This window comes from Pseudonaja textilis, chromosome 1, assembly GCF_049901715.1.
Source record: "Pseudonaja textilis isolate UNSWEBS1 chromosome 1, rPseTex1.2, whole genome shotgun sequence".
Lineage (NCBI taxonomy): Eukaryota > Metazoa > Chordata > Lepidosauria > Squamata > Elapidae > Pseudonaja > Pseudonaja textilis.
Genome location: NC_141990.1, coordinates 332642293 through 332658256, shown reverse-complemented (window position 1 = coordinate 332658256; position 15964 = coordinate 332642293). Strand labels below are relative to the sequence as shown.

The 15964-nt window shown below is 59.6% G+C and overlaps 2 protein-coding genes across 7 annotated transcripts in view; one reads left to right on the top strand and one right to left on the bottom strand.

Annotated features, from left to right (window-relative positions):
• GNG7 (G protein subunit gamma 7) overlaps positions 1-15964 on the top strand; it is a 33588-nt gene that overhangs the window by 14239 nt on the left and 3385 nt on the right. The window contains exon 1 of one of the 4 annotated variants that reach the window (XM_026722518.2): positions 15701-15839. The exons of the other annotated variants lie outside the window; for them this stretch is intronic. The gene's annotated coding sequence lies outside the window, so the exon portion shown is untranslated. Of the gene's footprint in view, positions 1-15700; positions 15840-15964 lie in introns of those variants that run through there. 4 annotated transcript variants of the gene reach the window in all.
• On the bottom strand, positions 13443-15624 carry LOC113451169 (uncharacterized). Of its 3 annotated transcripts, none has more exons than XM_087922914.1 (4): positions 15250-15624; positions 14599-14731; positions 14299-14357; positions 13443-13958 (listed from the first exon to the last, which is right to left on the bottom strand). In XM_087922914.1, exons 1-4 carry the CDS (start codon positions 15622-15624, stop codon positions 13545-13547), a joined length of 981 nt encoding a protein of 326 aa, XP_087779040.1. In that variant the 3' UTR covers positions 13443-13544. The 3 variants fall into 3 exon arrangements, with proteins under 3 accessions (XP_087779040.1, XP_087779041.1, XP_087779042.1); XM_087922915.1 differs by having other exon boundaries at positions 14299-14354; XM_087922916.1 differs by lacking the exons at positions 14299-14357; positions 14599-14731.

Here is a 15964-nt window from a genome sequence, read left to right as displayed (position 1 = left end):
GGAGCCAGCTGGGCATTGGGTGAAGTTAACAAGATATAACCCCATGGAGACCTGCCCCCCACCCCCCCGGGAATCCCTCCCTCGCCCTGGAGACAGGCCGGCCCCTTCTGGCTTCTGGGCCCTGGAGGTGCCTTTTGCTCCCCAGGAAGACTCCAGGGGTGGGGAGAGGAGGCGCTCAGGATGGCGCTGAGGCACAGAAACCAGGCCTGGCGATCCGGGGTGGCCCTGCCTGGCCCCTTCAGCCAGCTGCCTCCTGGCCTGGGATGGGCACAGGCCAGGGGTGGGATGGATGGCTTTTGGTCCCGGTTTTAGAATTTCTCAGCTGCTGCTGCTGCTGCTGCGGTTTTCATCCTTTCCATAGTGCAAACTGCCCAGAGGGGGAAGGCCCCGCCTGGCCCAGGTGGCTGGCTAGGAACAAGGGCGGAGCTGCGGCTGGAGGCCTTGCGCTCCACCTCTCGGTCCTGTTGCTGGGCACAGCCTCGTCCTGGCCCCTGTGCCCAGTGTGAAGCCGCTGTGGGGCAGGTGGCTTTCTTCTGGGTGGGCAGCCTCGGGCAGCGTTTTAAAGACCTCTCTGGCTGAAGCTCCTCATTTTTCTCGGGGCTCCTTCAGTCCCTGCGCCCCCCTTGGTGCGCCTGCGCCAAGCGAAAGCTGGGAACCTCGGAGAAGCGGGGAGTTTGCCAGAAGGGGGGGCTCCCAACTCCAGGCCTCCCTGACCAGCCCAGGGAGAGAAAACGGAAGGGCAGCTGAGCCCTCCAGCCTGTGGGCCGGCGGGCAGCAGGCGCCCAGCCTACTGACCGCTCGGCCACAGCCTGCAACTCTTTGGGGACGTCATGCCCCCCCCCTGGCAGCCTTGCCAAATGGGGCTTGGGGGGCCACTTCTGCCCAAGGTGGGCGACCTTCTGGCCGCTCAGCATCCCCTCCAAGTCCCGCCCGCTCCCCAGGCGGGGATGGGGGCCTTGCAGCAAAGGGCAAAGACTCGTCTCTTACAAAAGAATCGCAGGGAAATCAGCTAAAAATTGCCTATTGCAATGTCATGAACAGGTTGGGAGGGGCCGTGTGGACAGTCACTTGGGGGGTCGGGGGGCTTCTGATGCGGGAAACGGGGGAGGGGGGGCCTTTTGAGAGGGCATCTCACCCCATCTGCAGTCGCTCCGCTACTTTTCCCCAAAGGAGCTTTTGGCTCTGCTGATGCCACTCGGTGGCTTTACGGCCCTGTGGATTTCGCGGCTGCTGCTGCTGCTGTTCTGCAGATGAAAGTCATCCTCAAGTGCCCCCCCCCCCCGTGCCTGGCTGGGGAGGGGGAGGCACACGAGCATTGGGGAGGGGGGGAAAAGCAGGGCAGAGACAGGATTGCTGGCAGGCAGGGGCTTGGCATCCTCTGCCCTCTCCCCCCCATGACAGCAAGAGGGCGGGTGGCGTATGCAAACGGCCCCCGTGTCTCGGACGGGCTGCCAGGATGCCAGGCAGAGGCTGGGTCCCCCCTCAGGCAGAGGTGCAGCAGGTGCAGCCTCGGCTCTTCCTGGGAAGGGAGGCGGCCTGGCTGGCTGGCTGGCCCCTGTTCCTGGGAAGCAGCTGCTGGCACCACTACAGCCAGCCACGTGGAAGGCCGGCCTCTCTGCCGGGGCCCCCCCTCCTGCACAACACCCCCCACTGGAGACACCCCACCCACCCTGGCAGGGACTGGGGTGGGGCAGATTGGGAGGGGATTAGATCCCCCAGTGTGGGCCTCTCCCCTCTTGGGCGTCCCCGGGCGGTCAGGGGCAGAGCAGGGAAGGCAGACTGGTGGTCTGGACCCCCCGCCAGGCACCCCCAGGATGCCAACTCCTTCTGGCCAAGGGAGGGGTCTGGTGGCCTTGGAAACTGATGGGGCGGGGGGAGGCCAAGGGGCAAGAAGCCCCCCCTCGCCCTGGACGTGTTGGGTCCTTTGCCCAGCAAAGCTGCATTCGAAGGCCGCGGTCATCCCTCTCCCTCAGCCCAGCGGCCTCCCCTGGCCCTTGGCTCTTCTCCTGGGCCTGGGCGGGTTTGGGGAAACTGGTGCTAGGCAGGGGCCCAGGTGTCACTGGGCGGAACCCGGGTCTGTCTTGAAGTGTTTCTTCAGCCAACAGGGCCTCAGGCAAGGGGATCGGGGCCGAGGGGTCAGCCCTGGCATCCTGGGGAGGTGCCACCTTCCGGCCCGTGTGAGTCGGCTGGCATGGGGCTGCCCAGGCTCCTGGGAGAAGCTCCCCAGGGAAGGCAAAGACATGTGTGCGGGTGGCACGTCATGTGGTGCCCCAGTTCCAGGACAAAGCCAGCAGCTCAGCCTCACACACGGGCCTTCCTGTGTATTGGGGGCAGATGTAGAGAGGACGGGCCTTCCTGTGTATTGGGGGCGCAGATGAGACCAGCCACGGCCATTCCGTCTGTGCAGGGAGGACGCCAGGAGAGGAAGAGGAGTTTCTTGCCCAGAGAGAGACAGCAGGCTGGCATTCCCACTCCCCAGGGTGCAACACCGTGTGGCTCTTGGTGTGAGGGAGCCTGCCCTGCAGCGTCCAGGGGCCGCACAAACCGAGTGGGGCCTGAGAGCCGAGAGGCTCCTGGGGGAAAGGAAGGTTAGCGGGGTCAGGCAGGTGGGCTTCCCGAGAGGAACACTTGCTGTTCAAGAGGGGAACGCCCCCTCCTTTACAGGCACCACCGATTGGTCACCTGGCAGGGATCCAGAGGAAGCACCTGAAGATGACCAAGGAGTCCCAAACCCTGGCCCATGCCGGGCAGGCAAGCGGTCGGGGAAGGAGCCACTGCGGGCCCTGAAGTCGAGCTCGGCTGCAGGTCACTTCCGGCCCTGGAATCCATCCGGCTCTCTGGACACCACCAGGCCCCAAAGCGTCTGTCTCCCCTGAAGCCCCCTCTGCCCGCCTGCTCTTCTGGCTCGCTTGGAGGGGAGCAGAAAACTCAGCTCAGACTCCCCCCCCTCCCCCAGGCTGTGCCCTGCCCCCCCCTCAGCCAATGAGGGGATCCGTGAAGTTGGCTTCAGGCCTGGCGGGGGTGGGGGTGGCTGCTGCGGGGCCAAAGCAGGGCGGCCACATGGAGGTTGGGCAGGAAGCTGCCCAGCTCAGCTTCCCTTTCCTCCGGCTGCCCCCGGCCACCTGCGGGGCACCGTCAGCCATGAGGACATCCTGGAGGCAGGCACTCCTGCCTCTCTGGGACTCCCAGCTGGTCCTCCCTCCCCGGAACCAGAGCCTGATGGGGCAGGCAGGAACCCCGCTGCTCTGTGCTGCCGTGGCGCCTGCCTCGCCCCCGGGAAGCTGCCATCCGACCCTGTTGGGCAGCTGCAACCCACAGCTTTTCAAGGAGCAGCGGGGGGGACGACCCACAATTGGGGCTCCTCTACGGAAACCAGAAGCTGCTCAAGAGGCCCTGGCGACGCCTGGCACAATCTGTTGGGCAAGCGAGGGAGGGAAGCGACTTGGCAGCAAAAACTTGTTTCTCTTCCGAAGTCCCAAGTGGGGCCTGGGTGCAAAGCTAACGCTTTACAGGTAACCGGCCAGGTAAGCTGGAGCTGTGTTATCCATTCATCTAATGACTGAATGTTAGGTTTCTCCCAGGGAAGCTCGGGTATGGGTACAAAGTCTTGTCCCGAAGCTACTTTAAATGGAGTAAACCCAGTACTACTATGTACCGAATTATTCTATGCCACCTCAGCGAATGGCAATAGGCCAGCCCAATTATCTTGCTGATAATTTATATAACATCAAAGATATTGTTCCAATATTGAGTTAGTTCTCTCACAAGCCCCATTGGTTTGTGGGTGGTGGGTGGAGCTTAAGCCCTGGGCGGAGCTCAATAACTTCAGGAACTCCTTCCAAAAGTTTGAGGTAAACTGGACACCCCTGAGATTATGCGTTCAGGAACCCCATGTAACCTGTAGATATGTAAAATGAACAGTTTAGCCAACATTTTCGCAGATGGGATTTTCAGACAAGGTAAGAAATGTACTTGTTTGGAAAACAAATCGGTTACTACCCAAATAACTGTATTCCCCCCACTTTCAGGTAATTCCACTATAAAATCCAGAGAGATTTCCTTCCATGGAGCCGTTGGTCTAGCTACATTTTGTAGTAAGCCTGATGGTTTACCAGGAGGCCATTTGGCTGAGGCACCAATAGGACAACTAGTATATAAGTCTCAATGTCCTTTTTCAAGGTAGGCCACCAAAATTGCCTTTTAACTAAGTGTGAGGTTTTCACGAATCCAAAATGACCAGCGGCTTTAGAGTCATGAACTTGCTGTAATATTTGGTTTCTCAGCTTCGCTGGCACATATAATTTGGCCCCCACCCATGCCAATCCATCTCTAACCGTACAGTTATTTGAGTGAGCAGGGAACCAATCATCAAGATTTAGAGCATCTCTTAACTGTGCAGTCAAATCATTTGATAAATCAACCTCCTTTTTCTGGGCTCTGGTTACCACTGGAGCTGCCAACTGTTTGGTTGGGACAATCAGCCGTACCACTTCTTGGCGAGCACTGTTATATTGAGGTAATCTAGATAAAGCATCCGCCATGAAGTTCTTCCCCCCTGGAATGTACTTCCATGAAAAATTAAAGCGCTTAAAGTGCTGCGCCCAGCGAACTTGCTTGGGAGACAGCTTCCGAGGCGTTTTCAAAGCCGTCCACACCTCAAATGGGTGTTTTGCCCCTTCTAAGAAATGCCTCCAGGTTAACAGCCCAGTGAACTGCAAAAGCTTCTTTTTCCCAGATGGCCCATCTTCTTTCGGTTTCCGTTAGTTGATGGGAAGTATATGCACATGGTTGCAGAGTCCCCGTCTCGTTTGCTTGTAGTAACACCGCACCAACTGCTACGTCACTCGCATCAGCTTGGATTACAAAAGGAGCATCCATGTCCGGGTCCTTGAGTACTGGTTCAGCAGCAAACAGTCATTTCAGCTTCTCAAAAGCGGCTTGACATCCCATGGACCACTCCAGGGGTTTACTAGGCTTTGGTTTCACCTCCCCTTTGGTTTTTAGGAGATTTGTGATAGGCATTGCAATCTTTGCAAAAGCAGGGATAAATTGATGGTAAAAATTAGCGAATCCCAAAAAACTTTGAAGTTGTTTCCTGGTGCGGGGAGGGGCCCATTCCAAAATGTCATGGACCTTCCCCGGATCCATTTCTATGCCATCATGTGAGATGCAATAACCTAAATAGTCCATTTTTTCCTGGTGGAATTCACACTTGGACCACTTTGCATACAGCTCAGCAGCTCGAAGTTTTTCCAGAACCGACCGCACTAGTTTCACATGTTCACCACGAGTCTCCGTGTAGATAAGAATATCATCAAGATAAACCAACACCCCTTTGTATAGATGTTCATGCAACACCTGATTGATCATTTGCATGAATACTGCAGGGGCCCCCTGTAGGCCAAATGGAAGAACGTTGAATTGGAAACAGCCCACTGGGCAGTTAAAAGCAGTTTTCCATTCATCCCCTTCCTTAATTCGAACTCGGTAGTATGCTTCTCTCAGGTCGAGTTTCGTAAAATTTTCCCTTTGGGTAAGTGGGCCAACATATCCTTCGTGAAGGGGAGAGGGTACACGTTCTCCACTGAAATAGCATTCAGGTTTCTATAGTCAACACATAAACGAAGGGAGCCATCTTTCTTTTCACGGAACAATACTGGGGCTGCTACCCGGGGTCTAGTGGGTTGGATGAAACTACGTTCCAAATTCTTATCAATAAATGACCACAGCTCACTAGCTGCCGCGGTGTCATCGAGTACAGTTTCGGGTTTGGGAGTTTCACCCCAGGTAGAATTTCAATACTGCAATCTGCTGAACGATGGGGGGGGGGGGGAGCTCATCCAAGGCCTTTTCACTGAATACCTCCTTTAAGTCCCAATATTCCTCCGGAATTTTCTCCTCCCCCTTCAGGTTCTCGGTGCCAGTGGAGGCCAGTTCAGTGGGATTCTTGAGTTTCGGTTGAGATTGCCCCTCCCCTTCTGGGCGCTGGTCAATACGTATGCACAATGACCCTCTCCTCCAATCAACGTGGGGGCTCCATTTCCGGAGCCAGGACAACCCCAGTATTAGGGGCCGCTCCATCCCAGGAGCCACAATAAAACACAAAGTCTCTCTATGCTTCCCCATCGTCATTTCTACTGGTTCCGTTATGAAATGTGCAGGGCTGCCCCCAGCTACCAATCCATCCAATTGGCAAAAGGCTATGGGCGTTTTTAAAGTCTTCAGCCTTAAGCCCATTTTCTCCACTACCTCCGAGCTGATTACGCACCTTGTGCACCCAGAGCCTAACAAGGCCAGCATTTCCCCTTCGGCTCCCGACGTGGGTACCCTTAATCTCAAGGGTCATAGGACCCTTGTTTGGACTTACCAGTGAGTCGTCTTCCAATTCGGATTCACTCTCTTCAGAAGAGGTTGGAGTTCCCAGCTCCTCTCCTTTCGGAGGGGCGACCTCTACAACCTCCTCTGCTTTAAGCGCCGCTTTGCGAGGCTTTGCTGGGGTTTTCTCAGGTTTTCTTCCTCCTCCTGGCGCCCCCTTTGGTTCTAGCTTGGCACGGCAATCTGCAGCCCGGTGACCTTCCTTCCCACAACGGAAGCAAGCCGTGGTCTCAGGTTTTGCCGCCATTCCTCCCTTTTGAGGTTTTAAGGCTTCTCGAGGGCTGGTGGGGAGGATTTGCTCCAACCAACCCCCCCGTGCCTCTGTTTTGGGTCAGATCAGTTTTCACCTCTGCTGCCAGCATGTACCACAGCTGCAGCTCACTGGGGCCTCTTCTGGCAACGCAGCTTTGATGTACATCTTCATTCAACCCATCTTTAAAAGCTTCTATCAGGGCTCCCTGGGACCAGCCTCGAATACGATACGCCAGCTCTCTAAATTCCTGGGTGTAGTCGGCCACTGATCTCCGCCCCCGATTTATGGTCTTCGACCTAATTCTGGCCTTACGTTCAGCAAGTGGGTCTTCAAACCTGGCCCCCAGTGCAGTCATGAACAGGTCATAATTCATCAGCTGAGGGGCCTTATCATTATGCAAAGTCACCACCCACTTTGCAGCTGTTCCCTCCAGAGCCCTGGTAACACATCTCACTTTGGCTGCTTCTGAGGAAAAATCCCCTCCGTATTCCTCCATAAGAATCCTAACTCCTTGGGATCCCCCCCCCCCATATTTTACTTCCAACGGGGGCACCTTTGGAGTTCTACGTCTTCTGGCAATTACTCCCCCCACTGGGGGCCCCTGGGCTGCTGCTGCCTGTTGCGCTAGCCCGGGTTGATTTATGGGGGTGTCTGCTCTGATTCTTCTGGCTGGGGCTGCCTCCCCCTCCTCTCCCTCACACCTTTGATCAGTTTGAGGTTCTCCGATAGCTTCATTTAGAAGATGCAAGGCTTGAGTTAGTAGAAAATTCTTTCTTTCCTTCTCTTGCCATGGCTCCTCTCTTCCACGCCGATGGGTAGTGGTCACTCCTGGAGGAGGCTTTTCCTCAGGGTCCTTCCAGCCGACTCCCAAGGACCATTTGGGTTTTACCGGTTGTTTTCCCCCCAAGATTTGGTTCTGCCAACAAGTCGGCTTCCCCTGCTTCCTCTAGCAGCAGAGAATCTTGTCCTCCAGTCGCTCCCAGGTCTTCTTGGTCGCTGGCTGGATTTGACGTTGTGTTCAGACCCGCTCGGAAGAAAATTTATTAATTATCCAGGTGGGCTGGTAAAGTGGAGATTCAGAATAATGTCAGCTGGTGCTCCATTCAAAATCCAAGAAAGAAATACTTGGACTCTTTTAATCAGAGAAAAAAAATCTTTTACTGGAAATCAAGTGGTAGCAAAAAAAGAATTCTGAATCTGAGAAAATGGGCGCGTAAATCACATCACACAAAGTGATGGCAACGTTCCCACCCCCAATAGTTCAATTGGCTCATCCAATTACAAGTTGTGTAGATCATCGTGTGGGCCTCTCCAGGTGGCGACGAGGCTTCTGTCCGTTGACCTTGACATAGTCTGATAAAGGGTTGCAGCTGCGCATAGCATAGCATAGAAACCTAAGCAGGAATGTGTGTCCCCCCCCTTGCAGCTTATACAGTTCTGGTTTGTGACCCCCTCCAGCTCCCTTCCCGTAACCATGTCCCCCCTCCTCCCGCCGTTACTTATGACAGCCGAAAGAAGCAAAGCGAAGGGAGAAAATCTTGAAGGCCGACAGCCCCCTTCTCCTCATCCTTGGGGGAGGCCTAGAAGCCCCTTCTGTTACTCTGTTATTCCTGGGCTCCCGCCCCTCCCCCACTGATCCAGGGGAGGGTCACGGCCGGAAGCTGCTGGTGCATCAGAGGCTCGGCTCCAGAGCCTGTAACCTTCCTGGGTTGGGCCAGAAACCGAGCAGGCGGTGCTCCTCACCCCTTGGAAGCCCTCTCCTCCGCAAAGCGACTGGCCAAGGGTCCCCCCGGTGGCAGAGGCCCCTCAGGCCAGAGCAGGCGGTAGCCACATGCCTCAAGGGTCAAGAGGCAGCCCCAGGAGGCAATTGGGGGGCTCCTTCCCTGAGAAGCGGCATCCAAGCGGAGCCCCCTCAGCCCTCCTTTGCCACAGGAGGGGCCCCGGGCTTCGAGGGCCGAGCCTTCCAGGGGAGGAGCAGCCCCTCCCTGACGAAGACCACCCAACAGAGCCGGGCCAGGGGGCTTCCCTCCGGCAGCCAAAGGGGCGAGCTGGTTGGTCTTCAGCCTGCTACTGGGGAGGCCTCCCTGGAATGGGCTGGGGGCCCTGTGGGAAAGAGCAGCTGAGGAGGCCCCCCCGTTTCTGCCTCTGCCAGCTCTGCCTGGCGCCCGGCTCTTTCAGCAATGTTGCACCAAGGCTGCAATTAGCCTGGCAGGAAAGAAGCCCTGCCCCCGCACCCCCGTGAGAAAACGCCGCCTGACTCGGTGGGTTTCTTTTATGTTTTCAATCAGCCGTGATACGTCTTCCAACAGCTGTTAAAAATATATTAATTTAGGTATTAAATTAGCTGGCACCAGTAGCTGGGATTAAGCCTCAAGTTTTGACTTGATCGCTCCTTGGCAGCAAAAAGCCATTTGGTGGGGAAGGTGAAAATAGACTCTGCTGTGCCCTGGAGGCTCACCGTCTAGGGAATCTGCGCCCGCGGCCCCTGCCCCATGGTTGACCTGGCCCTGCCGGTCGCTTCCTTTGCTTTGGCGGGGAGCCCCGAAGGGAAGCGCCAAGCAAGGGGGGCAGAGGGCACGGGGCAGGAGCCCCCTCGCTTCCACTGGAAGCTGCTCTTCTGGGACCTTGCCCTCAGGAGTTGGGCTGTCCTGCCTTGCAGGGCTGGTGTGTGGCCTAGGGAAGGAACCATGCTGGATGCCACGGCCTCCCTCAAGTTCCCAAGAATGACTGTCTGGTCAAAGCAATGCAGCCTCCCCCCCCTCCAGCCCCCCCTTAAGCACAAGCGACCCCTCTGGGGTCCGTCCCCCCCCTCCCCATGGATCTGCCTCCCCGCTGCTCCAGGCTGCTGTGTAGCCGGAGGGCACCGGGCCTTCCTTTGCCCCACGTGCTAACCATTCCTTGGGTTGGTGCCAGTGCCCGAAGTGACCCTGGCCTTCCCCTCTCCTGGGCTGTCCATGGGACAAGGGTCAGGCCCCACGCCGAGCCAGGGGGCTCAGCCACGAGGGGCCTGGGGCATCGGGGCAACTGTGGGCAGGGGCCTCGGGCCATGTGCAGAATCCCGTCCCGCCACACATTCGCACCTTGCCACCCCCCCAAGAGGCCTCCGCCCTTCCCCCCTGCCTGAGGGCAGCCTCCAGCGTGCCTGGGTTCTGCTGCTAAGGAGGTCAGGCAATGGATTGGGAAGGGGGCACACTGGGGCCGAAAGGGGCCTTCCGCAGGGGCTTCCCGGGAAGCTTGCGTCACCCAGCCCGCTCGGTCTGCACAGGCCCCCAGCTGGGTCTCCCCTCCCCCCTTGGCTGGCGCGGCACCTGAGACACCAGCGGCAGGTCTGCCAAGAAAGCGGGGGCACCGGGGGGCTCCTGGCTGAAGGGCCCTCCCCGCGAGTGGAGAGGATCAGCCAGCTCAGCGTGGAGGGGCAGCCTCGGCGAGGCCGGAGCCGGGTCTCTTCCTGGAAGGGACTCCCAGCAGGCGCCCGGGGCGATTAAGAGGGGAGCCGGGAAGGCAGCAGCAGCAGCAGCAGCGGCAGCGCCTGGACGCCTCAGTCTGCCGCAGGGCCGACCACCCGAGCGGCCCCGGGAGTGGGGAGGGGTTCGGGGAGGGCAGCCTCGATGACCGGTTAGAGGGGCCGGGGGCGCATCGGGGCCCGCGCGCGTCCGCGGCCGTGGGAGCAGCTGCCGGCGCTGCGTCTCGCCCCGTCTGCGCGCGTGCCCGGGGGGTTGGCGCAGGTTGGAAGGCAGCCCGCTGCGAGCAGCCGCTTGAACTGCCGGCGGGCGGCGGCCGGGTGGTGGTGGGGAAGCGGCGGCGGCGGCGGCGGGGGTGGGGGCAGATCGGCCGCCAAGGCCGGGGGGCGGGGCGGGGGCGGGCAGCGATCACCTGCCTGAAGGCTCGGGAGGGGCTGCGCAAGGCCGAACCCGGGGCGGAGGGGGGAGTCTGGGTGAATCCCACGCTGACCCTGAGCCAGGGCCACCCGGGACAGATCCCCCGGGTCTTGGTCCCCTCAGGTCTTCACTGGGCCCGGGGTGGGTAGCTTGCTCCCTTCAGAGCATGGCGCGGTAGGAAGGACCCGGGCAAACTGCGGTGGGTGGGCGGGCAGAGGAGAGCAAGCAAGGCCATGGGCAGCTGGGGGGAGAGACCCCCCCCGCCCCCTCCCCCGTGGTGGAGTTGGCGGTCTTGGGACCTTTGGTCTGAGGGAGACATAGATCACGTGAAGTAATTCAGGGCTGCCAGCTCTCTCACTCACACACACAGAGTTGTTTTGTTCCAAGCTCCTATCCATTTTTTTCCCAGCCCTCCTGGGAATTCCAGCCTTTCTCCCATTGCAAGTCGACCGGGTGCTGGCGCTACCTTGCCCAGCTGCCAATAATCCCAGGCACCCCCTACCCACTCAGGAGGGGAGGTGGGAGGTGGGTGCCCTCTGTGGGGCTCGCCTGCCCAAACCAAATCCTGTAACTCTGAGGGGATCCGGGAGCAGCCCCAGATCTCTGCTCAGCAGGACTCTGGACGAAGCCCAGAGATCCATCCAGCCCCCCCCCACCCCCCACCCCGGGTTCTCCAGCTGGGGTTCCCAAAAGCTGCCTATCCCCTGAATCTGGGCAGCGCTGCCATTCAGTTGCAAGCCCTTTAGGGACACCTTTGGGGGGTTTTATTTTGCAACACTGAAGACTAGATGTACACTCTCTGAAGCAAAGCATGAGCTTGAATCTGTGGCTAATAAGAGTTGGAAGGGGCCTTGTGCCGGTGTGTGGGTGTGTGTGTGTGTGTGTGTGTGTGTGTGTGTGTGTGTGTGTGTGTCTTCTAGTCCAACCCCTGCACAAGCAGGAGGGCCTGTGTCCTATTCTGGACAGATGTCTGTCCAGCCTCTTCTTAAAAACCGCCAGGGACGGAGCACCGACTTCTGGAGTCCAGCAGCTCCACTGGTTGGTTGTGCTCTTAGATCCTCCCGTCCTTTGCGGTTTGTCCTGCTTTCGGGTGCTTTGACCCCCCCCCCCCTTCTTTGTGGCAGCCCGTCAAATACTGCAAGGCCGCCATCGTGTTTCCCCGTATCCTTTTCTCCAGACTAGCCGGGCCCGATTCCTCCAGTCCGGCTCTTCTCTGCGCTCTTTCCAAAGTACCGACATCTTTTTCATATTGTGGTGACCAAAACTGGATGCTCTCAGGACTCAACATTTTCAAGAATGTTCTTGGGACGAAGTTATGTTCAAGAATCCTATTAGTGAAAAAGTTATGCTAAAGCAGTGGGTCCCAAAGTGGGCGGTACTGCCCCCTGGGGGATGCCTTTGGGGGGCGCTGAGAGGCAAGGGGGGGGGCGCCGGAGGTGAGCGGCAGGGCACGATTCAGGGGTGAAAAAAAAATCCCGCCAGGCAAGGCCCTGCAGGGTCATCCCGCTGAGTTGCCCGCTCTGGTGCCAGGAGCTCCGCCCCGAACGCAGCCTTGGAAAGGAGGGCAAAGCCAGAGCGGCTCCTTTGCAAACATCCCACCGCCAGCGCCGGGTTCCACCCCGTTGAGCCCCTGGCACCAGAGGCACCTGCCCAAGCCAGTCCGAATTGAGTGGTGCACGAAGTCAATGGGGTGAGCCTGAGAGAGGGAAAGAGAGAGGGAAGAGACAGAGAGAAGGAAAAAGAGAAAAGGGAAAGAAAGAAAAAGGGACAAAGGAACGAGGGATGGAAGGAAGGGACAGAAAGAAAAAGAAATAAAGGAGGAGGGAGGAGAAAGAGAATGAGATACCTATTCTAGTCCAATCACCTGCTCCAGCAGGGAGTCTGTGTGTGTATGTTCTCCTTGTAATTTACCAACACTACGTTCAGGTTTTGCCTTCTTCAGAATTGGCGCTGTAATTACATTGGGGAAGAGTAATTGTTTAGGGTGGAGATCTGGCCCAATGGATCCTGTTTCTCCCTCCCTCCCTCTCTCCGGCTCACCCCATTGACATGACTTGCTTGGGCAGGCCCCTCCGGTGCAGCGGGCTCAATGGGGTGGACCTGTGGGGCTGGCACCTAGAACGCGGCAGTGCCGGCACATTCGGTAATTTTTGCTGCAAAGAAGCACAACCGCTTCTGGGTTGTGCACAAGAAGGGACACACACGTGTCAATGCAATTCAGCAACACAAAATAAAGAAATAAAAATAAAACAAATCAACAAGAATTGTCAAAGCATCTTTGATTAGATTTTATTCACTACTAGAATCTAATCAGAGATGCTTTGCCGATTCTAGCCCAAGGACCGGCTCCAGCAGGGTTGGAAGGGAATGTGTGTGTCTGCGTATGTGCGTGGCTGTCAAAACTCCCAAAACAGGTCGAGTAGTTCTGGGGAGGCCAGTCATAAATGAGAACACTTGCTAAGCAACCGGCCGTTAAGTGAGGACCACTTTGCCAGTCACCAAACCATGTTCACCCAGTCACGTGACCAGCAAACCACACCCCCAACTTAGGCCACACCCACAGAAATTCGAATCCCGCCCCTGGCTGGGGGCATTAAGGATAAGTTTGTAGCACCAAGGGGGGGCGGACTGAAAAAGTTTGGGAACCGCTGTGCCAAAGTATAATTTAGGACAATGTAGCTTGCAAGCCAAAGCATTGCTCAAAAATGCCCGTGTGGAGCAGCCAGCTGTGCCTTGAAAGGCTCCGGTGGAAGTGACTGGTGCGCATGGCCCACCTGGGGCGGAGCAGGTGCAAGGTTACCTGCTAAGCTGGGGTGTGTGTGTGCATGTGTGTGTCCTTCTTCCTCCGGTCAGGCGCAGGGGACGCCGGATCTCCCTCAGCGCAGCTTCTCTCTGCTGCTTTTTAGAATCAGGAGCAGCCCGGGGGGGGCGGGGAGTTTGCCATCTTGCCAAATGTGACACCTTTATTCAACAACACCTCCGGCTGCTTATAATGCTGTTAAAACCCACCCAGCTGGGGACAAGGGCCCCTGTGGCCCTCAGGTGTCCTCTGGGCCTGCCGCCCCCTTGGCTTCCTTCTCCTTGCCTTTGGCCGCTGCCCTCTTTCCCGCCTTGGGAGCGCCGGTCTTGGGGGCCCGGTCTTGGGGGCCCGGTCTTGGGGGCCCGGTCTTGGGGGCCCGGCCTGGCTCTTGGCTTGGCTCCCCTTTGCTGCCGTGACTGGCTCCCCCCGGGGGGCTCAGCCTTGCCTCCTGCTCCTGCCTTGGGCCGAGCTTTGCCCTTGGCGGCCGTCTTGGCTTCTCCCTTGGGGGCACCTTGGCGGGGGGCTTTGCCAGTTTCACTTGGACGGTCTTGGGGACCCTTGGCTTCTTGGGAGCCTTTCCTTCGGCTGCCGTCTTCTCCTTTGGCTTTGGCTTTGGCTTCGGCTTTGGCTTCGTGGGGCCTGCAGCCAGGACCTGCAGGAAGACGGACACGCTCGGCCTTATACGAGTCGGGGGGGACGGGGGCAGCCCCGAACCTCTTGGCCAGAGGCAGCCCAGCTCAGCTCTCTGGGGGCAGATACAGACCCCCCCAGTGGGGCCTTTGGGATGGGCAAGGGAGACGCTCCTCTGACTCAGCCCGCGCTGTGTGGGCTTCGGCAGGGGCCAGAGCCCCGGAAGGGGCCACTGGGAGGGGGCTGCCACCCCTGGACTTTGGGGGGCTCTCTCTCTCCTGCCCAGCGGCAGGCCGCCCACCCAAGGACTTGGGCGATGAGGGGAGGGCCGAGCTGCCCCCTCTGCCTGCACGGAGGCCTACCGAGTCAGACTCCATCTTGGCTTCCTTGCTGGCGGCTTTCTCCTTGCCCTTGGCGTCTGCTGGGGAGGGGGGGCAGAGAAGCAGGATGAGCGCCTTCTCCCCCAGCTGACCTCCATCAGGGCAGAAGCTGCAGCTGGGCCCCCACAGGGCGAAGAGCCCACCCAGGAGCCCCTCGGCGGCCCCCTTACCCGCCCCCCCAATGCAGCTTCTGGCAGAGATGCCATGGGACCCCCGCCCTCCATCCTCCCAAGGGCCCCCCCCCCGGGTGGCTGGTGCATGAAAAGGGGGGGGAGTCCTTACCCTTCCCTTTGCCTTTGGGGTTTTCAGCCCTCGCCTTGCCCGCCAGCACCTTCTCCGCTTTGGGGGGTGGGCCTTCCCCCTGGGCAGGCGGGGCCCTCGTCGCCTTCCCCTTCTTGGGTTTTATGGCTGCCAACTGCAAAACCAGGACAACGGGGGGGGGTAATGCCAAGGGGACACTCAGGCACTCCCCTGCCCCCCCCTCCTCCAAAGGCTCCGCGGTCGCAGGCCAGACTCTGCCAGGCCCAAGGCAGGACCCGAAGGGCCCCCGGCAGCAGCACACGGGTTGGCCTGGCAACGGCCAGGCAAGGCTGGCATTTCCCACCGGTCATTAGCCGAGCAGGCAGGGCAGCAGAAGGCTCCCTCCGGGGTCCCCCCCAGGCAAAGGGGAGGAGTGCCAGGAAGGGCAGGGAGCCACGTGGGGCAGGAAAACCCCTCGGGTCCAGGGGGCTGCGGCCATCAGGCACCCCAGAGAGCAATAAGCCGGTCCCCAACTCCTCCCGTGGGCTTCAGGGGTCGACTGCCTGGCCCAAGGCTGAACAAGGGGAGGGGCACCGTGGGACCCTGCAGGCGGCCGGCTCCTTCCGCGGAGCCTTCCTGCCAGTGCAGCCCTTCGACCCGAAGTCGGGTCCGGGGCGGGGGCGGCTCCCTCACCTTGAACCTGCCGGTGGCGCCCTGGGCGGAGGAGTTGAGGGGCCGCACCAGGTAGCCCTTCTCCAGCCCCTTCAGCAGCGCCCTGCGCAGGTAGTACTTGAGCCGGATGGGGTCCACGCCGGGGTAGTTGTGGCGGATGTAGCGCTTGATGGCGGCGGTGGAAGAGCCCTTCCTCTCGTTCAGCGCCCCGACGGCCTCGGTGACCATGGTCAGCGTGGGCGGGTAGCGGCCCTGGGAGAAGCGGGCTGCCCCCGAGGCCTCTGCGGAGGCCGAGAAAGAGAGCCTGCTGGAGGGAGGCGGGGAGCGGACTCCAGCCCCCGTGGGGCTGGGCGGGGAGGGAGCCCCCAGCTCGGCCAGCAGCCTCTTACTCGCCATCTCCGGCGCCGTCCCGGTCGGCCGACGCTCTACGCGGGAGGGGCCGCACCTGGACCCGCTTTATGCGGGAGGAGGAGGAGGAGGAGGAAGGCGGCCGCGGATCCCCTGCCGGCCAGTGGGCGATTGGCCGGCCGGAAAGCTGCAGGCGGTGGCCCGGGAGCCGCTAATAAGCGTCCGGCCTCCCTGCCCTCCAACGGGCGAGGCATTCGGGCCAGGTACTTGCAAGGAAGGAAGCAGCCGAGCGACGCCCCCCCGGCAGTGGCGCAGGCAGGGACGCGCCGGCGGTGGGACCCAGGCCCGTCGGGGGGGACCCTCGAGCCCTGCGCCTTTGCGGGGGCTT

What these genes read in the sequence shown, in the direction of transcription:
- LOC113451169 (XM_087922914.1), bottom strand. Translation starts at nt 15,624, where the DNA reads ATGGCGAGTAAGAGGCTGCTGGCCGAGCTGGGGGCTCCCTCCCCGCCC. An exon ending in GCGCCACCGGCAGGTTCAAG is followed by an intron (nt 14,732 to 15,249) that starts GTGAGGGAGCCG and finishes CTGGTTTTGCAG; the next exon opens with TTGGCAGCCATAAAACCCAA. An exon ending in CCCCAAAGGCAAAGGGAAGG is followed by an intron (nt 14,358 to 14,598) that starts GTAAGGACTCCC and finishes CCCCCTCCCCAG; the next exon opens with CAGACGCCAAGGGCAAGGAG.